We start from the raw sequence: 25,121 nt of genomic DNA, 5'->3' as shown, positions 1-25,121 counted from the left end.
ACGCCGTCTTAGGTTTTTTGAAAGATGTTGTGTTGCATGTTATTAGCCCCACACGTTCGTAGCGCTTCCTCTCTTCTGAGGATGTCGCTGCGATAATTATTTTGAATAAGCACATGCCTCTAGGCCCTTGTGGTTCAAGGGCTCTGGTGAGGCTGTAGTGCTGTAAGCAATTTAACGTCTCGCATATTTTAAACAATGCACCATTCTTTTACGATGGATTTTAATCTTCACAGTCTTCGTCATTAATCATCGCCATAATTTTATAGCACGTAGATTTTACGCACTTTACAGCGACTATTTTTTAGGCCACTTTACAGCCAAGTCACATCTTCCATAATACCTCGTTAACACTACCATTTGTCATGGCGCTCTTTGGCCAAACCTGGCCCTTGCGCCATAAAACACTACACATCATCATCATCATCAGTGTATCGAAATATCAAAAGCAGAAATCAGACCGTTGTATCTGGCCTTTTTGGACATTACAGGAGCATTCGACAACGTAGACCGCAACATTTTGTGGGATATTCTGGAAGGGGAAGGCTTAGGTAACAATTTTCTACAGCTTTTGAGAGAGATTTACCTAGAAAATACCGTTTGCGTTGAATGGGAAGGGATGAGACGCGCGGAGAAAGTTCAAATCAACAAGGAACTGAGGCAGGGGTGCCCTTTATCCCCGCTGCTGTTTATGATGTACATGGTGAGGATGGAGAGGGCGCTAGAAGGAAGTAATATCGGGTTTAATCTCTCATACAAACAGGCAGGTACAGTAATAGAGCAGCAACTCCCAGGTTTATTTTATGCGGACGACATTGTATTGCTCGCTAACAAGCAAAGTGATTTGCAACGTCTGGCTAATATCTGTGGACAGGAAGGCAACAATTTAGGTTTGAAATTTAGTGTTAGAAAATCAGGTGTTATGGTATTCAATGAAAACAGTGAACAGACAGTGGAGATACAGGGCCAAGAAATACCTCGGGTAACAGAATTTAAATACCTTGGTATATGGATAAACGAAGGCAATGGATATATGGAAACACAGGAAAAAACCATAACAGTCAAGGGGAAGAGAAATGCAGCCATAATGAAGCACAGAGCGCTATGGGGATACAATAGATACGAGGTCCTCCGAGGTATGTGGAAAGGGGTAATGGTTCCAGGACTTACTTTTGGAAATGCGGTTGTTTGCTTTAAATCAGGGGTACAATCAGGGCTCGACGGAAACCAAAGGTCAGTGGGTCGCCTCGCATTGGGCGCTCACGGGAAGACCACAAATGAAGCTGTGCAGGGGGATATGGGCTGGACTAGTTTTGAAGTGAGGGAAGCTCGCAGCAAAATTGAGTATGAAGAACGGCTGAGAAATATGGAAGAAAGTAAACGGGCTGGGAGAGTGTTCAGGTACCTGTACAGGCAAAACATTGATTCACAGTGGAGGAAAAGAACTAGGAAGCTTACCAGCAAGTATGCGGCCTGTGGGGTGGGCAACACAGCAACAAAGAAGGTCAAGCGGAAAGTCAGAGAGGCTGAATTAATCTCATGGGTGGCGGCAATGGAAAAGAAACCTGCCATGAGTAACTACTTTAGAGGAAAAAACGAAATCAGGAAAGAAACCATTTATGATAACTCAAAGGGAAGCTCATTACTTTTCGAAGCGAGATCGGGATGCCTTAGAACACGCACCTATAAAGCGAGATATAAGAAGGAAGAAGAAGCATGTGCTTGCTGCGGTAAAGCTAGGGAAACGACGGAGCATATTTTATTAGAATGTGAAGATGTCTACCCAGCGGTCGATTTAGGCACCACTGGCCTCCTTGAAGCCCTTGGGTTCAGCGGGGGCAGTGGTAAAGCAAACAGGTCCGCAATAGACATTAGTAAGAGGCGATTGGAGGATTGGTGGAAGAAAAGTAGGGAAACGACAAAAGACGGAGACGTACAAAAACACAGTTCGCAATAGGGGATCAGCAAATTTGGACGTGGTAGTTCATAGTGTTTTTTTTTCTTTTCCTTTTTCATTGGTTAACCTAGGTAGGATATTAGGCAGCATAGTAGCGAGAGCTTGGTGGCGCAACCCACCGCCCCGTTCCAAAGGGGACGCTCATAACATCCATCCATCCATCCATCCATCCATCCTGAAACTCGCTGCCATGTCGGAGTAGAACGGGTACCGCGCATTGCTGCAGTTCCCGAAAGAAATGCAACACTCACGATGTGCAATGCGCGATACTTGTTCTGGTGCGTCTTATCAGTGTACAGAGAAAATAATTACCGCCGCTGTGGCTGATCTACGGAGCGTAGGCGATGTCTTGTACCGGAAGTGCGGATGAACGCGCCTGGCTATTAACGCGTATACAGGACGCGAAGCAACGGACGATCCTCTTTTATTTCCTGCTATTAAAATGTGCAATGTCGTTTCGCTAATGCAGCAGTCATATTGTACATAATTTTACCATTGCCTTTTTTTTTTCGTAATCGGATATGCCTGCAGCGGGAATGCGTGCTACAAAGCAAAATTTTTTCCACGACACTTAACATTAGATAATCGCTTTTTCGAGTGTTAAGCTCATGATTTATATGCATGACATCGTTCACACTGTTAACACGACACAGCATATAGAAAGGAAATATAAAATCCAGGTACATTTATGCAATGTTTATTTACAAAGAAACGAGGAATGAATGTGGACCAGAAAAATCAGGCTCAAGAAGACTGAACGTTTATAAGTGGAGATGTTTACAAATTGATATAAACATGCACCTGCAGACTCGCCTCAGGAAGTTTTCGCGATCTTCCTGTTTATGACTGTTTTCCTTCTCTCGTGTTTTCCGAGTTAATGCCCTTTGCAAAAAAATGGAGCCGCGTTGTAATATAAAAGCTTATTACATTCTTGGTGAGTTCGGCTGAATGCTCACTGCAACCAATTTTGTGCGAACGGTTTGCTTTCACCAGACTAAGCACATCCAGGATGCTATCAGCATGTAGTTTTTTGCTGAAGCATTCAGTAAACATGTCTTCAAGCATTTTTACAAACGAAAAAAGTGTTCCACATGGGTAGAGAAGCCCGCCTCTATCCCTGTGCAGTGTCAACGCAGCAAGCCCAGGATTCTCATCTTCGAACGACACGGTTAGCGCATTCATGCAATTCTGGCAGTTGGTTTTCATTACGCACTTTCGTACGTGCGACATATCCAGACACATAATAAGTTATCCGAGAGTCGCTCCTCTCTATGTGCTGGTCCTGATCGACCGGTGTCTTCTTCGTAAGGTACTGCGGCAAATTCGGAAGAATCGTGGGGACGGCATCCTTCGACAGCAGCGGCTTGTCACAAGGAATGCGCAGCTCTTTGCCGTCTATTATGTGCACGAAGTCCCTGATTACAAAACGCGGTTCAAAATGGAGCTCGCAGACTGCACAAGACTCATCTAGCTTCTTATCTGCACGGTGGAGATTCCTCTTCCACTCCTTTCGCCGTTCTTCATCATGTGGGACGCTGAACAAAGACGCCTTTGGTGCATCCTTCGCACGACTGTATCCAGTCCGGCACCCGGGCGCGAAACAGTCACTTCGACGGCGGCCAGGCATTCTCACGCACACATACTGCACATTGAGCCAAGCACCAAGCAGAGCACAGGCACAGAGAGATATTGCCACGCATACAACGCCGGCGGTATTTGCAGTCGAGCGCCGACAACGCCGAACCAACCGAGCTGTACCGAGCGCACCGCCGCAACCGCAACACGGGGCAAGAGAAGTTTTTCAGGTGAAACATGCGTCAGCGCCCCTGGCGGGCATGCGGGAAGTCGACGCTGAGTGCGCCGCGGCAGAGCGGCGCAGGGATACGACAGTGAGCCCACTGCCCCATAGAGTTACTATACTGACTCTAGAGGACAAGCTACCCATAGGGCCCATGCATTAAAACCGGGAACCTCAAGAGCGCAGCCATGTTGCTACGCGCCGCGGTTGCCAGCCCCTGAGAAGCTTGCTAGACTTGGCGACAGTAGTCAGTTTTAATCTGGCAACGGATAGCTTGCAGCGCAGAGAGAACGCCAGTGGGTGTGGTGGTGCGGGTGACGTTGGTCCTGCAACTGGCAGTTATGCAACCAAAGGATGATCCTGTTTAAAGTTCCGGCGGTATGTGGCTTTCAATGATCACGCACCAGTGAAAATACCGTATAGCTGTTAAGGTTTCCCTGTTCGCTGTCGCAAGTTTCACTCGACGGGGTTACGAGCTCGAAGCCGTGCACGGTCGGCAGATTCCGCGTTTGCGTTCCGTACCCGCGGGCGCGGTATATTGCAGAAGTCGCGGCGTGTCGCAGAAAAGCCGGTGTCGTCGGCGTCGGGTGTCGGCCCCCGCAGGGGCGTCTGCGTGAGCAGGCGTTTGGTGTGTGGCGACACCACGGACCCGAGCACACGAGGGTTGGACCCTCCCGCGTGTAGCCGTGCGCGGCTTAGCCGTGTCTGGGGAAAAGGGGATCCTGGGGGTTGAGCTGAGGCTGGGTGTTTGGACCTTTAAGGCCCCCCGGTGGAGGCAACACACCCCTTTGGCCTCTGCTTCACATAGACGGCACCCCCGGACTGACCCACCCGGGGGAAATCGGTAGTTGCCTTTTCCTGTCTCTCTCTCCCTACAACCTACGTCTTTTCCTTACTTTCCACCTTTCCTGTCTCCTTCTCATTTCTTTATTACTTCCGACCTTCCTGGCAGCAAGGGTTAACCTTGTGTGAGTAGCCAACCTTGGTTATATCATATTGGGTTATAGCGGCAACGTACAGCTGGCGTTAGCAGGCCCTGTTTTTCAGACCCTGCAGCGTCCCCTTGTTGGACTCCATGGTGGGTGGCTGGCGTTGCTGCCGAAAACTACACGTCCACACATGGCTACTTCCTTCCCTCCACTACTTGATCGCCCTCAGAAAAGAGGGCGCACCGATGAAGTCTTTCAATTTTTTGGCCGCCAAAAAGAATCGTTCCCCCGTTTCCATGTTATCCATTCCGCAAAACCAGATAAACCAGTAAGAACTATCTCACCCTTCCTTGTTTCTAAGTCATTGACTGAAGCCTTTGGTCCTGGATATAAGGCGTCGAGGATGGCAAGCGGTGATCTCCTCTTGGAGCTCCGCGATCAAAAACAATATGACAAATTGTCAACATTAGTGTCATTTGGGGAAACCCAAATAATTATAACCCCGCACCGCACGATGAACACCACCCGTGGTGTTGTCTCTGATGATGACCTGATGGAGCTCACTGAGGCTGAACTCTTGGAGGGCTTCAGTGACCAGAATGTTGTAAACGTTAAACGAATTAAGATGAGGCGAGATGGAAAAGAGATCAAGACGAAGCACCTGATACTCACTTTCGGCTCAAGTGTCCTTCCCGAGTCCATCGAGGCTGGTTATATCAAACTTCGTGTTCGGCCATACGTTCCCAATCCTCTCAGATGTTTTAAGTGCCAACGTTTCGGCCACAGTTCACAGAACTGACGAGGCCGGCTGACTTGTGCCAAGTGCAGTGACAAAGAACATTCCTCTGAAACGTGCCAGAACACTCCGCATTGTGTTAATTGTGATGGTGAGCACGCCGCGTACTCGCGGTCGTGCCCTTCCTGGAAAAAAGAAAAGGAAATCGTTACAATCAAGGTCAAGGAAAACATAACTTTCAGAGAGGCACGGAGGCGGGTATCATACCTGCCCAAGAAAACCTTTGCCGATGTGGCGCGTCAGGGGGCAGCGTCACAACGGCCTCCGGCGACTGTCCGACCCACACGCAGTGAGTCGGCAGTTACGCCATCTGCCCCCACGGTGGTTGTAGCTAGCGCTGCTCCGCCAACCGAGGAAAAGGGGCCATCGACCCCGAAGGTGGGCGCAGCTGAGGCTGCCTCAACCTCCCAGGTCCCTTCCAGCGCTGGCAACGGCCGGCGCAGCCAAATCCCCCAGGGAACCCCATCGACCTCCGGGCTGGTGGGCGCAGGGGTCTTGCCCTCCAAGGCGAGACTCTCCCTGGTGACTTCTCGCTCGCAAGAGCAGGTGTCCGGCGCCTCACAAGAGGCAATGGACACTACACCTATCCTCCAGGGGCGCCAAGCGCCTAAGGAGCGGCGAGGTTCACTCGAACGCTCCAGAAAGGGCAAAACTCCCGTTACAGGGCCTCGAAAGGGCTCTGTAATTTAATCACAGTAATTTCCATAAACACTACTTCTGTTTCTGTACACACAGCACATATTATCACCCAATATGGATACACAAATCGTACAGTGGAACGTCAGAGGTCTTCTTAGGAACCTTGATGATGTGCAAGAGATTATACACAAACACAATCCAAAAGTGCTGTGTCTACAGGAAACACACCTCAAATCACAACACACAAACTTTCTCCGACAGCATGTTACTTTTCGCAAAGATCGCGATGATGCAATCGCATCATCGGGAGGTGTTGCAATTGTAATCCAAAAGAGCATAGCATGTCAACATTTACAGCTACGAACGGCCCTTGAAGCAGTGGCGGTTCGAATTGTTTTGCTAAACAAACTTATCACTATTTGCTCGATTTATATACCTCCACACTACAAACTAAGCAAACATGAATTTCAGTCCTTCATAGATGAATTGCCAGAACCGTACGTTGTACTTGGGGATTTCAATGCGCACAACAGCCTGTGGGGCGACTCTCGTATAGATGCGCGAGGTCGTCTTGTTGAACAGTTCCTCTTCTCTTCTGGTGCTTGCCTGCTGAATAAGAAGGCACCCACATATTATTCCCTCGCCAACAGAACATTTTCATCAATTGACCTCAGCCTAGTTTCCCCGTGTATACTGCCTGAACTCGTATGGGAAGTTATGAACAATCCTTACGGAAGCGACCACTTCCCAATCCTGCTTAGAACATCTGAAATAAAGGAATATCCACCACAGGCTCCTAGGTGGAAAATTGACACTGCCGACTGGGAAAAATTCCGAACTCTATCTTGTATTTCGTGGGATGACATGTCCTCGATAGGAATTGACGCTGCTGTCGAATATTTTACAGCCTTCATAATAGATGCCGCATCTAAATGTATATCACAAGTAAATGGCCTGTCGTGCAAACCGCGTGTTCCGTGGTGGAACGACGATTGTAGGATCGCACGTAAAAATCAGAACAAAGCGTGGGGGTTGCTACGCGCCTCCCCCACTGCGGAGAATCTTATTAACTTTAAAAAAGTAAAATCACAAGGCAGGCGAACCCGCCGGCAGGCTAGAAGAGAAAGCTGGCAAAAGTTTTTATCAGGCATCAACTCTTATACAGAGGAATCGAAGGTCTGGAACAGGGTTAATAGGATAAGAGGACGACAAACTTATTCACTCCCCCTGGTAAACCCACAAGGTGATACCCTGCTTGAACAAGCAGACTCACTTGGGGAGCACTTTGAGAGTGTTTCAAGCTCCAAGCATTATTCGCAATCATTCCTGAAATATAAAGAAATAGAAGAATGCAAGCCACTCATCAATAAATGCCGACAGAATGAACCCTATAATTGCCCATTTAGTGCTGCCGAGTTGAAAGCGGCCTTGAGCGCATGCAAGAGTTCCGCACCAGGATCTGATAGAATTTTATATGAAATGCTCAAAAACTTACACAATGACACGCAACTTACACTACTTACACTTTTCAACACCATCTGGGATGCGGGGTACCTTCCAACCGCGTGGAAGGAAGCCATTGTAGTCCCTGTTTTGAAACAAGGCAAAGACCCTTCCTCGGTGGCAAGTTACCGCCCGATAGCCCTCACAAGCTGCATTTGTAAGGTGTTCGAAAAAATGATAAATCGGCGACTCATTCATTTCCTTGAACAGAGCAAAATGCTTGATCCTTATCAGTGCGGCTTCCGAGAAGGGCGCTCCACAACCGATCATCTCGTGCGTGTTGAAGGGAATATCCGGGACGCATTTATACATAAACAGTTCTTCCTATCGATATTTCTCGATATGGAAAAGGCGTATGACACAACGTGGCGTTACGGAATCTTAAGAGACCTGTCAGAAATGGGCATCCAAGGTAATATGTTTAACATAATCAAAAGCTATCTGTCAAATCGTACCTTCCGGGTAAAAGTCGGCAATGCACTCTCACGTCCTTTTACGCAAGAAACGGGTGTACCCCAAGGAGGCGTGCTCAGCTGCACCCTCTTTATAGTGAAAATGAACACGCTTCATGCTTCACTACCACCCGCCATCTTTTACTCAGTCTACGTAGACGACATTCAAATAGCTTTCAAATCTTGTAACCTCGCAGTCTGCGAGAGACAGGTACAGCATGGCCTGAACAAAGTGTCAACGTGGGCAGACAGGAATGGATTTAGGATCAATCCTAACAAAAGCTCTTGTGTTCTTTTTACAAGAAAGAGAGGACTTATCCCAGATCCTTACATAGAATTGCATGGACAACAGATACCTGTAAACAAAGAACACAAATTTCTGGGTGTCATTCTTGACTACAGACTCACTTTCGTCCCCCACATTAAATATCTTAAACAAAAATGTCTGAAAACAATGAATCTAATGAAACTTCTATCCCAGACTACGTGGGGTAGTGACAGGAAGTGTCTAATGAATATCTATAAGACCCTCATTCGATCACGACTAGACTATGGTGCCGTGATCTATCATTCGGCAGCCCCGAGCGCGCTAAAGATGCTAGATCCGGTCCACCATCTAGGAATCCGACTGGCCACAGGCGCTTTCCGAACGAGTCCCATACAAAGTTTATATGTAGAATCAAATGAGTGGTCACTTCATCTGCAGAGAACATACATTAGCCAAACATATTTTCTGAAAGTCCACTCAAATCCACAACATCCCTGTTTTAATACCATTAATGACATGACATATGCTACACTCTTTCGCAATCGTCCCTCCGTAAGACAGCCTTTCTCGCTGCGTGTGAGGGAGCTTAGTGATCAAATGCATGTCCCACTCCTCGAGCTCCCCCTAATGCATCCAGCCAAGCTGCTACCTCCTTGGGAGTGGCAGCTGATACAATGCGACACATCTTTCGTTCAAGTTACAAAGCACGCTTCAGATATCGAAATCCAAATGCATTTCCGGGAACTCCAGCACAAACACTCCTGCACGGAGTTCTACACAGACGCATCGAAGTCACATGACGGGGTGTCCTATGCAGCCGTCGGGCCATCCTTCTCGGAATCCGATGCACTGCATCCGGAAACTAGTATCTTCACGGCTGAGGCCTACGCAATATTGTCGACCGTGAAGCATATAAGGAAATCAAAACTCAAAAAATCAGTTATATATACGGACTCCCTAAGTGTTGTGAAGGCTTTGATATCGTTCTGCAAGCACAAAAATCCTGTAATAATTGAACTCTATTCCGTCTTATGTGAAGCATATGCATCTAACCAGTATGTGATTATATGCTGGGTGCCAGGTCATAGGGCCATCGAAGGTAATGTTCTGGCGGACCAGATGGCCACGTTAGTTGCATGGCATTCTGCTAATCCCACCGCTGCAGTTCCTGTCACGGATCTGAAGCCCTTCTTACGGAGGAAACTACGCAACCACTGGCAACGCCTATGGGACGCGGAAACAAATAATAAGCTCCACGTGATCAAGCCACAGTTAGGAATCTGGCCCTCTGTAACAAAATCACGCCGAACAGATGTCCTATTCTGTCGTCTGAGAATAGGACACACATTTGGCACGCATAACTATTTACTCACTGAAAATGATCCTCCAACCTGCGGTAGATGCGGGGAGAGGCTGACCGTCCTCCACGTCCTCCTGGAGTGTCGGGAAGCCGAATATGAAAGAAAGAAACATTTTCCCTTAGCCTACCGGCAGCGCATCCCCCTTCATCCTGTTATGTTACTCGGCCAAGAACCATTATTTGACACCAACGCAGTCCTGAGTTTTCTGAAAGATGTTGTCTTGCATGTTTTTAGCCCTACATGTTCATAGCGGGTCCTCTCTTCAGAGGACGCCGCTGTGATAGCTCCTTGGTATAGCACATGCCTCTAGACCCTTGTTTTCAAGGGCTCTGGCGAGGCAGCAGTGCTCCAAGTAATGTTACCATCTTATACATTTTATATTTTGCATCATTCTTGTACGATGGATTTTAATGTTCATAGTATTCATTAGTCATCGCCATAATTTTATAGTACATAGATTTTACGCACTTTACAGCGAATATTTTTAGGCCACTCTACAGCCATGTCACATCTTCATAATACACCGTCAACATTAACACTTGTCATGGCGCTCTTTGGCCAAACCTGGCCCTTGCGCCACAAAAAACCACACATCATCATCATCGGGTGTCGGCGTCGGCGGCGTTGACCGTGAGCGATAAATCACGGCAGGCGCTTCATAAATAAAAAGCAACTTCCAAGATTGGCCCGGTGGGAATCGAACCCAGGTCTCCGGAGTGTGAGACGGAGACGCTACCACTCAGCCACGAGTTCGATGCTTCCAAGCGGTGCAAACGCGCCTCTAGTGAATGCGGTGTTGCCTTCGAAACGAGCCGTGGAAAGTTATACTGCGGTGTATATCGGTAATTATGAACATGTAACGTACAGAAGTCACAATTACACGAGTTGCGAAGTGCGTTTCCGCTGCATTTCTTGTGCGCTTTCCGCACACGCAGAGCCATCTTGCGGCAAACACAGAAGACCCCCTCCTCTCAATGTACGGCGCTGCCCCGACAGGAGGCGCGCCGCGCGCGCATTGGGACCGCTGCCAGGCGCGTCGCGGGACTCCCTCTCCCCTGACGACGCTTCGCCGTGCTTCCGGTTTAGATTACTATCTATCTCTCTGCCCGTGCCGATCGCGTCGTTTGGCTGGCGTAGATCGTTTCCCCTCCGAGACACCGAGTTCTTTGGTTCGTTTCGTTCGCTCAGGCGCACGTTTCGTTGCCGCGCCGAACGCTCCACGCTCACCGCGTGATAGGTGGGCGCTAAGTCCGATGCGGGGCGCATCGTAAGTGATTGCTGTGCCGTAGCGCATTGTCTTATACCCCTTGGCGGGTCGACGGGAACGCTGTCGCGTCCCACTCTTGAAGGCGAAGCTTAAGCGTCCTCCAATTTTTTTTGTTATGGGTTCCTTTCCCCTCGTGACGACAGATCGGTTTCTTTGCAAGTACTGACCCCGGGGCACACGTAACCGACAAACGGAGAGCACCTGCGATTAAAGCAGGCGACGCAGAATCACTAGGGCACCCCCAGGGGTAGTGGGGTGGATCGAAGCTGAAGCAGTGTGGTCCGCGGGTTGGGGCCACCGAGGCCTAAGCGTGCCAGGAAATGTTCGCATACATAATTGGCTGTATGCGCGGACAGCCGATCTCATAACACCTTGGCACGCGCAGCGGTGTCTCGCAAGGTCGAAGTGCTTCAAAGACAGCTGTGCCCATTATCTTTCTTTTGTATCGGTGCAGTGAGCACAATGAACCAGCAGAAGGATGGTGGGCATCGGGTGCAGTCGCGAATGCGAGTGATATGGCATATATAGCTCGCGTCAGCAGGCCGCGTATGTGTAGTTCATGCTGCTTGGTTATATAGCGACCCTGATATTGCTCAAATAATGCCAGTCAGATGTATGAACTGTACGCTTAATACGTTTTTTGCGGTACCTTAAACGAATGGGTCAAAAGGACGTTTTCGTTTGTTACGTTTGTTCATGCCGCGTCTATGCGACCCCCTCCCCCACCCTGTTTTTTTTAATATATATGTGCATATAATCCCTTCCCATGATGGATCGAACTGTTAAAATTGTCACCTTGTCAATAAAAAATAACTGCCATACACATTACCATAATGAACACAATTCCATGACGAGATCGACCTTATTTTCCTGTGACACTGAGAAGTGTAGGTAAAACATAATTTCTTTATTTCTCCGGAAAGCATTGGCCTTTTGTACACGTGGATATCACAAGCTTAATTCAGTGCGTAATGCAGCTGTTACAGCATAAATTGCGGCATTGAGGGCTATGCAAGAGATACATAATGAAAGGTGAAAAACGCAGAGGGAAGCTCGAAAATATGCTCTGCGCTGCAATTATAACATATATTCTCTATCATCATCATCAGCAGCCTGGTTACGCCCACTGCAGGGCAAAGGCCTCTCCTATATTTCTCCAACAACCCCGGTCATGTACTGATTGTGGCCATGCCGTCCCTGCAAACTTCTTAATCTCATCCGCCCACCTAACTTTCTGCCGCCCCCTGCTACGCTTCCCTTCCCTTGGAATCCAGTCCGTAACCCTTAATGACCTTAACCTTAGTCATATTCTCTAGATGTACGTTATATCTTTAAAAAAAGCAATCTATCAATGTCCCATTTACCATCGAGATTATTATCAAGTTCATTATCAGCATATGTACCACAAGAATCTGTTAGCCAACCAAACATATGGTGCTTGCACTTCAGCTGGGCGCGTAGTATATCACAACTGCAGAATAACTTGTATCGTATCATTTATGTTGTAGAACAATATCCACATATACTACAGCACCACTACACATGATAATAATTCGAAATTGCTCAGTGTATGTTCGAAATAAATATACTAGATAAGAAGTAGAACAAATAAAAGAAGCAACATGCTTTATATAACATTATGCAAAAATGAATGACTAAGCATATGATAATACAAAGTAGTTCCTAGCCAACATCTCATTGAAAAAGTAAAGATGTATGAAATACAGTATATTTATAATCAACCAGATTAGTCGCTGTAAAAAAGAACTGTTACACAATTTTTCTCATTCCATTCACCATAGTCTGTTTTGTGTTAACATTATGTAAACTTTTGCTTAGTTGTTAAAAGATTTCTTTTACATAATATCTTTGTGACCATATTTGTTGAGTATAGCGGTTGAACCAATATGCACCAAGCTAAATGGGAGTGTATAATTTGTGTGACTGCAGTCAATGCATCACCCAGACCAGCAATACCATTTCAATGCTTCAAGAATGCTCCATCAGAGGGCAGTTTGAATGGCATATACTAAACCACCTAGACAAGCAAGTCGTATGCCTTGTACATAGAAACCATGGCAGAATATAAGGGCAAGGCACAGGCGGGCAAAAAGGAACGCATTGTCCTATTTCTTTTCATTCGGTTGCTTGCTGCACCACCTATGTCTTTGGTATGAGAGAACAGGGTCTTCCTGTTGCCTCTGCGGAGGGCGTATTTTATTGGAGTTCCCCATCTTGCAAAAAAAGTGCATTTTGGCTGATGAGCAGGTGTGTATACATTACGTTCCGAGAGCACAACAATAATGCCAGCTACTATTGGAATGGCATACTTTCTGTAATCATCACCATGGTTCTCACTGCACATCTGTTGGATTCACGGTTTTCCCATACCACACTGACAAAGTAATGTATGAAACAGAGCTCACTTTTTCTCAACAACGGGATTTGCATATGTCACTCTTCCCTCTATTAGCTTGCTGCTGAAAGAGGTCACACTCGCACAGCCTAATAAGCATGAACCAGGCGAGCAGAAAAATTATTGACATATAAAACTACATATTTTTTATTGGTATATGGCTGGATGGTATCCTTTGTCTCCTTCTGCATTCGCGACTTATGCACTGAAGTGCTTTCCATGTTACAGGACCAACAACCTCACCTTTCAGCATGGACGCTATGGATTTCTTAAAAGTTCTTCAATAATATTATCTGTTTAGGTTGCTGTTTTTCTTCCTCCACAAGGTTTAGTGCTTCCCTAAAAGTGCACAGACAACATAATTTTGTAGATGATAAGGGATATCGAAGCGAGTAGCCATACTTTCTTTATTTGTAATCTAAGCTCTTTTTTCCCCATTCCGCTGAGACAAGCTGAATAAAAGCATAGTGGATGCAAATACTAAGAGCTTCGATCTTGCTCTAAAAATCACGTCGAAGGTGTGCTGGTCACTTGCATAAAGCATATATAGTGTAAAAAATCAGGCACAATGAAATTATATAATACACATCAGTAAGTCTGAAAAATAGCATGCTCATTTTGTACTTTCTAATATTACAAGTGCAGTACTTTTCACAAGCAAATACAACTGCAGGTTCTTCTTTTCCCCTTTTCGAAGTGAAATTTATAGGTTCTAAGTTATGAAGTCAATGCACATTATCTTAAAATTTTACACTGGTGCTTTCTCACACTTTCATTATATATAGATTTTATTCACAGGCACATTTAGACATTCCTTCAAGTTGCTCCTTAATGTTTTTCCCCCATTTTTCTCAGTCTGACTTACTCGAAAAACCAGCAGCAACCATTAGATTGTCATATGCCAAGTGTTTCAATGAGGACTGTAATGCTTTAAAAAGGGGCAGTAGTGATAAAAAGTTACTTTTTAAATTACGGAAAAAATTTGTGGCATCTTCAATTCTTATTTTCCTCTAGCTGGGTTATCTCTTGCACGAAATAATTATCATAAGGAGAGAGACGCAGGCTCCCTGCATTTGCAGTTGTCATAAGCTGAAATGGAGTTAAAGAATTGAAAAATAGTAGGCCAATTAGCCTACTTCCAGTATTATACAAAATATTCGCCAAGAAAATCTCCAATAGCATAAGGGCAACACTGGACTACAGTGAACCAAGGGAACAGGCTGGTTTCAGGAAGGGATATTCTACAATGGATCACATCCATCTCATCAATGAGGTAATCGAGCAATCTGTAGAGTACAATCAGCTTCACTATGTGGCTTTCATAGATCACGAAGAGGCATTTAATTCAGTAGAGATACCAGCAGTCATCAAGGCATTGCATAATCAAGGAGTACAGGACGCTTACGTAAATATGTTAGAAAATGTCTACAGAGGGTTCACAAATAATGCATAATTTGGCATGAATTTATGTCTACAAGTTGCAATTGTAACATATGAAGAAGAATATTCTTTAGAAAAGTATTGCAGATCCATAGCTACTGCACTTTAAAACGTGCAGAGCGAGACTTCAATTGCTGCACTACCTGCGCAGCTTTCAGAACTTTTATCTGCTGTGTATAAAACGGATTACAGTTGCATTGAAGTTACTCTTAGTAGTATCTGAGCATAGCATCTACTGGTGCTGGAACAGTATTTGCTTTGTGAGCAGTGCTCGCACATAAGTGCCCCTTGAGTGTTCTGTCACCCTTTTTGCCTGCTCTCTGAGGCGAAGTATGCAGTATGTCCTTAGCATAAGTTTAATCAATCCAATTACATGTTCAGGGTTGTCTCTGTAATGTTCAACGCTTGATAAGGTCCTTTCATGCCTCTCACAAAACTGGCGGAATGATAGTAGGACCAGCCGCTGTATCGTCATTTTTCTAACATTGGCCAAATTATTACGAGACATGTTCAGCAGTGTGAAGGACATGGTGCACCAGAGCAGACGGCATGATCAATCCCCCATTATTTCTAATGAAAATCAGTACACTAGTGATGTTTTCCTTGACAAGTAAATCGGTGCAAGTAGAGCATGTTACACGTTTTGCCACTGCTCTGACAATGAAGCCTCCAACATATTGCACAACCTCACTACTGAAATTTGTAAGGCCATAGCTGAGGTTTCCATAGTCATGGTCAGCTACCTCAAGAATAATAGATGCCTCTGGTGAAAGGGACTCGTCATCCTCCTCATCCCGGCTCCGCTGCATCCTCTGATGTGGCACTGTCATGAGGCCCTCAAGATCTGGAGCGACATTTCCCGTTTTCACTGGCGTTACATCGGCATGAATGAGGAGGCTGCGATAAGCATATCGAAACTGCATGGCAGAAGGATTGTTGTTCCACCCTCCTCGATGGCGCACACAACTGAAAAACATTTCCAGGTGATCTTGGCTCAGGCGGTACGTGCAAATGTAGCTGCAAGAAAGAGACTATCACAATTTTATTGCACATTGAAAGTAATTTAATTTCCATGGGTACCTAATTGTCACAGTTCACATACGTGACCTATGCTTTATAAGATGAATATAACCTGGAAATGATAACTTATGTTGCAGCAACAACAGGGGCTGTATCTCACAGCTGTTCTATTCTATTGAGTTTTTTTCTTATGCTGTTGTGCTAGGCAGCAGATGCCAGTGATGAAGGGCTAGCTGTATGACTAATCTGTCGTGGGGGCAAGCATCTGTCCTTGCTGTTGTGCGAGAGGGCGTCAATGCAAGCGCTTACCTGATTTTGGTTGTGTGAACTTGACTGATTAATTGAAATTAAAATTTTGTCCATAAAGTATTAATCCATTAATTAGAAGGTCATTTGATCAATCGTCCATCCATAACAAATTGCTGTAACAGGTGCACCATATCAATCCTATGGTTGCAGGTGTGGCGTCACGAAGTGCAATGACTTGAGCAGCCAAATTTAGTTAACTGTGCTTTATTCTTGCTGCATATATAGTGTACATTTGTGACATTTCATTTCCTAACATATGTCTGATTGTGCACTGACCATTTACTTCAGGGAAAAGTGGAAGTTGCAGACTTACCTACACAGTGCCGACTTGAAAAGCCTGTCTGCAAGTTCAGCTACACTCTTTAAGGTGAATGCCAAACTGATTATTGACATTCGTCTCCCAGATGTACAGGCTAGGTCTCCAGATGGTAGTCGCAAGGCCATCAGATGGGTGGAAAGATCTGGCATCGTTTTTTTCTGGTGGTGAATTGTCGTTGCTCGAAGTGGAGCTTTGAACCCCAATGCTCTTTGTCTCTAGGAGTTCAGGATGTCAAATAATCTAGAAAAGGCAAATTGTTAGTTGAATGTAGCATAGGCTTGAATTATGACTCACCGATCGACATCAGCAACAAACTTTGAAGTTCCCTCAGACCCCTTAAACTGCTGCAAGTTTAGCTGCCGTGCCAGCTCCAGGCTTCTGCTGACCGACCAACTGAATGTTTGTGCAGCCAGCCGGACTTTCATTATCTGCTGATAATATTCAATATGGGCCCTTCTGAGCTTGTTGGCTGCTCAAAGGCCTTCGGCTTCTTGAAGGTCTTGAAGTTTTTCAATGTAGCCCCATTCAATTTTCTGTAAAATAGAATTTATATGTTAGACTTCACAATAATTCACCAGATACATTACAGATACAGATACATACCCCGTATTTGGCGCTTTGCAGAACTTTCTTGTCTCCAAGAAGATTTCTGAGCAGTTTGAGGCCATGTGCTGCATCAAATACAATTGACACTTCTTTTGATGGCTCCACAGGGTGGGTGAAGGATGTCTTGAAGGAGTTGCTGCTGGTCTCATGGACACGGCAGCCCAGCAGTTTTGCCATTGCAACATTTGCAGCAAGGGCATCACAAACGATGTCAACTACATCGAGTGAACATTCGGTGAGCTGAACAATGGCCTCAATAATAATGTTCTTTAGCACTTCTCCACTGAGTCCGTTATTAAGAAAGTCAGCAAATGGCATTTTCCATGGGGAAGCAACTCCCACTGCCATCAAAACAAGTGCGTCTCCAGCTAGGCTTGTGTCATCTGTATCAATCGGGGTCTGGCCATTGCCCAAGTCAACGTAGCCTATCAGCCGGCCACTTGCAGTGTCAACATCACACTTTTTTCTTATGCTCATGCCATCTACCATCACACAGCAGAGTTTCTCCCTTCCACTCTTTTCTTCGAAGGATATCTTCAAGTGTTCAAGGGCTTCGTGGGTAAACCCTGGCCAAGCATCAACTACTTTCAGCCATGTGCGGATTGTCTGTTTGCTAGGCATGCAGAATATGCTTGAGACGTAATTGTAGGCACTGGGTGAATGGTAGTGCAACGTTATTGCAAACTTGCGAAGTTTTTCACTGTAGCGCCTTCGACCTCGTGCTCGGCTGATGTTGGTGCTCCAATTTTTTATTAGTTCCTTCGGTAGCTCACCAAATGACTCCAGTACCAGCTCCCCTTCAGGAGCTAGCAGCTGCTTTTCTTTCATCTCACTGATAAGTCCCTTAAGGGTTGCTATTTTCTCTCTCTTCTTTTTAAGGTTATGTTTTGTTCTTTTCAGCTTTCGTCTTGTTTCAGACAGTGTCTTGCTTGTGTCCAGAAGCTTGGTGATTGCAAAGTTGAATACATGTGATCATCACTCCCTTCGAGGTGCTGGGAAGGTGCTGCTGTCTGTAATGAAAGAGGTTTCACCAGTATAGGTATAGGTGCAACATTTGGAATGTAGGACATCTAACATTGTGTTTGCACTATACAGCTAATATTACAAGCTAAATTGCTGTTGCAAGGATAAATACTACATATCAGAGAATGTGTTGTAATGAGAGTACTGCATAAAGCTGCAGTATTTTCAACGGAAGCCTACCTGCAGGTTCTGTGAAATTTTCACATATAGTTGCAGCATAATAGATTAAAAAAAAGCGAGCACTGTCAGCCCCAGTGCCATTGCTTCTTGCCTCTTACCTGCATGTGCCTGCGTGGCGTTCTTGTTGATGGACTGTCCGCAAGGGAGCTGCCGCGACGAGGCGTAGGAGTCATCTGAGAGAAAGAACATCGCTTACATGGAGAAGTGGCTGTTTTCATTGCCTGTGGCTTACCTCAAACGCTTCCTTGGTGACATGGGTGACAAGCCCGCTGCCAAGCAGCTTGCTTTAGGCGTGCTGGCTGCCAAAGCACAAGCAAAAGAAAGAAATTAGGTGAATGTCAACACCACTGCCATTGCTTCTTGCATCTTACCTGCATGTGCCTGCGTGGCGTTCTTGTTGATAGACTGTCCGCAAGGGAGCTGCCGCGACGAGGCGTAGGAGTCATCTGAGAGAAAGAGCATCGCTTACATGGAGAAGTGGCTGTTTTCATTGCCTGTGGCTTACCTTCAAATGCCTCCTTGGCGACATGGGTGACAAGCCCGCTGCCAAGGCGCTTGCTTGAGGCGTGCTGGCTGCCTAAGCATAAGCAAAAGAAAGAAATTAGGTGAATGTCAGCACCACTGCCATTGCTTCTTGCATCTTACCTGCTTGTGCCTCCGTGGCGTTCTTTTTGATGGACTGTCCGCAAGGGAGCTGCCGCGACGAGGCGTAGGAGTCATCTGAGAGAAAGAACATCGCTTACATGGAGAAGTGGCTGTTTTCATTGTCTGTAGCTTACCCTCAAACGCTTCCTTGGTGATATGGGTGACAAGCCCGCTGCCAAGGAGCTTGTTTGAGGCGTGCTGGCTGCCTAAGCATGAGCAAAATAAATAAATTGGGGGAATGTCAGCACCACTGCCGTTGCTTCTAGCATCTTACCTGCATGTGCCTGCGTGGCGTCTTTGTTGGTGGACTTTCTACAAGGGAGCTGCCGCGGCGAGGTGTACGAGTCATCTGAGAGAAAGAGCATCGCTTACATGGAGAAGTGGCTGTTTTCATTGTCTGTAGCTTACCCTCACACGCTTCCTTGGTGATATGGGTGACAAGCCCGCTGTCAAGGAGCTTGCTTGAGGCGTGCTGGCTGCCTAAGCATAAGCAAAAGAAATAAATTGGGTGAATGTCAGCACCACTGCCATTGCTTCTAGCATCTTACCTGCATGTGCCCGCGCGGTGTCCTTGTTGGTGGACTTTCTACAAGGGAGCTGCCGCGGCGAGGTGTAGGAGTCATCTGAGAGAAAGAGCATCGCTTACATGGAGAAGTGACTGTTTTCATTGACTGTGGCTTACCCTCAAATGCCTCCTTGGTGACATGGGTGACACACCCGCAGCCAATGTGGTTGCTGGGGGCGTGCTGGCTGCCTAAGCATAAGCAAAAGAAAGAAATTGGGTGAATGTCAGCACCAGTGCCATTGCTTCTTGCCTCTTACCTGCATGTGCCTGCGCGGCGTCCTTGCTGATGGACTTTCCGCAAGGGAGCTGTGGTGGCGAGGTGTAGGTATCGTCTAAGTGAGAAGAAAAGGGCATTAAAATGGGGAACTGTGGAAATAAATGCAGTTTTTATGTATGCTTGCACTGTTCTTGCCTAAAGGTTTTCAAGAATACACCAGCACTCTAACTGATTTTTGCTTTTTACCTGCAGGTGCTGCTGTGAGATCCTTGGTATGGCTGTGTGCAGCACTGTAACACTTGGTGGAAGCACTTGAAGTGGTAGCGAAAAATAGTAGCAATTATCCTTGTCTGCATCACTATTCGTGCAAAGCCTCCCTCATCTATGTGGCACGTACCATAGCTTTAAACTGAATTCTTCCTTTATTGTTTCACAAGGTGTCTGATATGTACAGATGTGATCTATATTTTTATTCATCCTAGTGTAAAGTGAGCATCATTAAATTGTTCCTTTTTATGCGTGGCTTATTTTTGGTTTCTTTCTGAATTTATCACACAGCTCCCATAATGCTAAATTGACTCCATGTCACAACAGTCATCAACTTTCATTTTGCAGTAAAACAAATTTCCTGACCCATTGTGCACATTCCCATTAGTCGCATAATCTCATTGTAATCTACCTAAATGACTTGCTTGACCTCCATTATAGTCTTGCATTTTAATTGAAATACCATTCTTTCTTTAAACAAAATCATTGGATACTTCTCGTAATTTCTGTACCATGCACCTCCAATACTGTGCATTCACCGTTCTTGCTTATTGTTTCTGACTACAAATGTCTTTAATTTAGAGCTTAAATTTTACCTTTGGCGCACACAGAAGGGCTTGTCATTGTATGTCAACCCCATAACAGGGAAATATATTTCATTCAACATTTGCAAAGATCTAAGAGAAGATTGATTAATGCAGCGTGCAGTGCGATTAGACTGAATGAGCCACAAAATAATTCATCCCATTTGTTAAATTAAAGCAAATTTTAGTATGATGTAAAACACATACATTGACACATAATGTGGTGGGTCCACTTGATTTTACAGCAAAATAATTGGTGTGCGAGAAAAATCTTTTTTCATGCCCTTGTAGACTGATCTAAGGGAAAGGAGCTGGATTTGCCTGCATGATCTAGTTATTTTACCTGCGAGTCTACCCATCCAAAGTTTGTGCCCCAGCTGCTTATTCAGTGGTATTTTAATTTGTCAGTATTATGTATGTGCATGTTGTCTAAAAAATAAAATTTGAAGATGCTCGTAATGATATATGATGTGCCAGTTTATGGATACACATGCAACAGACTCGGCATCAATTGCAAGTCAACGGTGCCACAGGCCCGGAGTCGATCAAGCAAATCGTTCGCTGCACATGTTTGTGACAGAACAACATATGTCACATGAAATGTCATGCAAGAAAGAGTTGAAAATATTGCAGAGTTAATAAAACGCCTACGCCGTTAATACATGGGTTCATGCACTCGATCTCATCGGTATTAGGTACTCGCCTGTTGATTGCTTCCTGGCACAGAAATACTCGGCACAGCATCAGGCTTCAACGTCTTTCTACTGTGGCCTTTATAGAAGCATGATGCTTCAAAGTGCAATGAACAGATCCGATGACTTCCTTTTAGATTAGCAAGTACAACTCCGGCTGCAGTGATCCACCTGTTCAGCAATTCCCTATTACTGAAAGGAAACCTGCAAATAAAAACGCCCCTCAGCACGTTCATTGTCTTTTCTTTGTACTTCGCAGACAAAGCGACAGGTAACAAGGAAAGTGCTGTACTGCGATGTTTCTCAAATATAAACGATCGCGATACATCACGACAGCTGTCTACTCGCGTGGTATTCAACAAGAAGATACACTCGTTTACTCACATGTGAAGAGAGATGCCAGAGCCTTTAAGGGCTTAAGGGCGAAGGTGCTATCGCGTCAACCGATGTTGCGCGATCGCACGTCAAACCTAAACTGCACCAAACGAAACTACCAGGCACACAAAAACACAAACAAAAGGAATTCGAAACCGAAACTCGCGTCATCCTTTATTGCATGAATGCGTACATCATCATTTACATAAGTCACGCACTTAGCAAGCGCTTTCTGTAAACTTAATATGAAAGCATCACCTTCATAAAGCCATCAATTATGCGTTTTTAAATGACAAAGCATAAGGTAACTTGTACTTGTTTTCAGCCCTTTCAATAGCAACTGCGCTGGCCACATTGACCAGCAGCAACAGGGCGGCGCCCTAGAGGTTCCCACTTTTCCGGCCCAGCTTTTCCTCTAGAGTTGTTCTACTAACTCTATGCACTGCCCCCTTCTAGAACACTGTAGGACGAAGCAATGAAGCGCGAATGAATGTTGCCAACTGCTGGTTCCGCATTATGCCGGCGGTGGTGGCTTTAGTGGCGTGTGTTGCGGCTGTCTAATTTTTTATTTCTTTTCCCCAAGCAGTATGACTAAGGTCAGTTCTTTTGCATTTTTGACTGTCGTTTGGTATTATCTTTTTGTCGTTTTATGCTATTAAGCGGCCAATTATGGCCTCCCAGGTTCGCGCGCGCCAGCTTCGCGCGCAAATCTCGGAGGCCATAAGACAGCGCGTTAGGAAATGCCGTTCTTGTCGTTGTTAACGTTTCATCATCGTTTCTTCATCTGATATAGAGGCGTAGTGTCCCTTTTCCCAGGGTAGGGAGGGGGCGATCAAGACGGCATCGCTCAGCGGGGGGCGGGGGAGTAGGTTGGTGTTGTTATCGGGAAATTTGGGAACCCTGTGATTTTTTTATAACGTAAGCATTTCTATACTTTCCCAACAAGAAATACCATCCGTCCGTCAGTCCGTACCACACGATACGTTTCAAAATAGAACCCGCAACAGCGAGTGAATTCACCTTCGTGCTAGCTCTCGCTTCAACGCGACCGAAGCGGCGAGAACACAGCGCTCACGAAGCTCTCAGCTCATGCCGCACTATGCGCTTTTCGCAGATCACTTTCAAGATAGGTGTACGCGCGTCTGTTTTCAAAGCGAAGTAAACGGTGAGAACACAGCGCGTGAAGTTTTCAGCAGTGGGCACACTCTGTCCACATTGCAGTGTGCTTTCTAGATACAGTTCGCGCAGCCGTGTCACAAGCAGGCGCCGCCGGAGAACGGTTGATAATGGTTCGGCGCGGATCAGAAGTGCTAAAGAGCGATAACGGCTCAAAAAGAACGGAACGCCACCAGCGCACTTGTCCCTGCCACCTGCAGTACTTTCAAGGTCGATTCAAATAGGTCGCGAAGCTTCGGGCGAAAAGCGGTTCAGTACAGATTGTCACCGACATCAACATGGGGGGTTATGGGAGCAGCGATGAAGCGCGACTATGTTTGGAGGGAACAAACATTGGGAAAGAAAAACGCGTTTTTGAATTCAAACGACACACAGTTAGATTCATTCAGCGAAAATAAAATTCCTAGACAATTTCATAGATTCGTGACGAGTTAAGAAAATACAAGTTTAATTTCATTATTATTAATAAATGCATTGCTTTTCAGCGCCCATCGCTACAGGGGGCGTTGACGCCACTTTCACTCGCAATGCAATGCACGTCTTGAAATGGGCAGAAAGGCTCACTCGTAAAGGTCACCTGTTGAAATACGCCCCCCTCACAGTTTGTACTTTCTTGCTTGTCAAAGTTTGTCTGAATTTGATGACGCGGGTAGCTTCATTGCTTCTTAACCTGTTCAGTCAAAAGTAGTGAGTTACGACCGCAAGATAATTGTGTAGTTGTTTTTGTGCGACTGCGCTGGCCGACGGGCTTGGCATCCAACAATAGGATCAGCACTCCACACCTAAAGCTTTCGTCGGCCTCCAAAGAAAGTATGTTCTGTGCAGGGATGCGATTTCGACAGCCGTACGGCTGGCCTTTCCCTGCATCGCTTTCCACGCTTAAAGCTCGAAACGCCCGTCAAGTCGAATGGCGGGGCATTTGAATATATAGCTTCAAAGGAAGAACAACAAAAATTTCGGGCCTTCGAAAACAAAATGACGTCACTTCTGCTTTTAACGGACATGGCGTCACATTATTTTTTCTTCCGCCGGAAGTGTTCCCACTACATACAGGGGCCGAATCTTATAACGGTTCGGAATACGAACCGTCCGCTTCGCCGCTTACGTCACTAGACGTGCCACTCCCAAGCCGGTGGTGGAAGAAGGGGAGGACGCGACCAATAGATGAGAGGGTGCCACCTCTGAAGCGTACGTCATCATATGACGAGTTAATCGAGGAATTGCAGAATGTTTCTGCTTGTCAAATAAACGTAAAATATAAATTAAATATTATAGCCAAATTTTGAAGTATAAACTTGTGGTGCCGGGCGTTTACGCAATGCAGAAGTAATTTATTAATGTCATTCTTTTTTCATTCTCAGCCCACAGGCGGTATCGCAAGCGTAAATGAGTTGGCAGAGCGCAGCGTTATGTCGTCTGCTACCAGGAGCTAGCACGATGCACGCAACAGGAACGCACTGCCAGCACTTCTCAAGTAGCTAGCGCGACAAAACCATGAACTGGTTCTTAGGGACACATTTACTAGCCGACTATATCAGTTTTCCTTCTTTTTTCGCCCTTCGTCATTGGTTCGGACATGACTCGCTCGCCGCCGCGCTGCCGCTATCTCTGCGATCTGCCCCACGGCGCGTGGCGTGGTAGAAGCAATGGAACTTGAAATCGAACATTACAGTATACGGGCCCTCCATTGCCTGCGCGAAGTCAAATCGAAGAGTGTGGTGCTGACGGTGCGCGCTGTGCCGTGAAATTGAGGAACAAAGTGCGGCACTCCCGAACTACAGAAAAAAAAAGGCAGCCAAATAAGAGATCTCCACAATATCTTCCCCTCCTGATTGCATAGTTTTATCAGCCGAACGAAGGAAGCGCTGAGCCAGCCTAGGTTGAACCCTTCTGACTGCTGAACGGCGATCTGCAAGCTATTCACTCTGGTGATAGCACTAGGAATTCGATGTCACCATGCAAATATCTCCTTGACATTGGCTTTGAAGCTGGGGTCACGGGAAAGTTGACCCAGTCCTTCAAACGGCCAACACAGTAATTGCGAGAGAAACTTTGTGGACAGTGTCGGCAGCAGAGATCTAGGCCATTCCGATGAATGCTTCACGTCTGACCGACCTCTGGGAGCTGCAGGCCGGTGGCGATTCACCGCAGCGCGCAATGTTGCTTCCTCTGCGTGGAATGGCCACACGTAAGCTTGCACCCGAGTCTCCTCCATATGATAGCGTAGCCTGCAAAAGGTCTACTTAGAAAGCCAGCAAGGGCGGTGCAAACTCAATATCCGTCAATTCTTCGAACGCGTATCGCGCTTCCAGCCGTGGTC

At 46.1% G+C, this 25,121-nt stretch overlaps 1 protein-coding gene across 7 annotated transcripts in view; it reads left to right on the top strand.

The window, feature by feature from the left end:
- The window catches only part of LOC135919467 (uncharacterized), a 283,301-nt gene extending 262,215 nt beyond the window's left edge, over window positions 1–21,086 (top strand). For 2 of the 7 annotated variants that reach the window (XR_011512886.1, XR_011512887.1), the window contains 3 exons: window positions 16,441–16,519; window positions 17,185–17,312; window positions 19,960–21,086. Coding sequence is in view for 5 of the 7 variants with exons in the window: in XM_070535995.1 (XP_070392096.1) it covers window positions 17,185–17,312; window positions 19,960–19,971 (140 nt within the window). In the remaining 2 variants the exon portion in view is untranslated. The remainder of the gene's footprint in view (window positions 1–16,440; window positions 16,520–17,184; window positions 17,313–19,959) is intronic. The other 5 variants (XM_070535992.1, XM_070535995.1, XM_070535994.1 and 2 more) reach the window with 3 other exon arrangements.
- The last annotated feature ends 4,035 nt before the right edge of the window (window positions 21,087–25,121 follow it).

Source organism: Dermacentor albipictus, chromosome 3, assembly GCF_038994185.2.
Source record: "Dermacentor albipictus isolate Rhodes 1998 colony chromosome 3, USDA_Dalb.pri_finalv2, whole genome shotgun sequence".
NCBI lineage: Eukaryota > Metazoa > Arthropoda > Arachnida > Ixodida > Ixodidae > Dermacentor > Dermacentor albipictus.
Note: the sequence above shows the minus strand (reverse complement) of the source record. Positions and strands in the feature narration are given on the sequence as shown.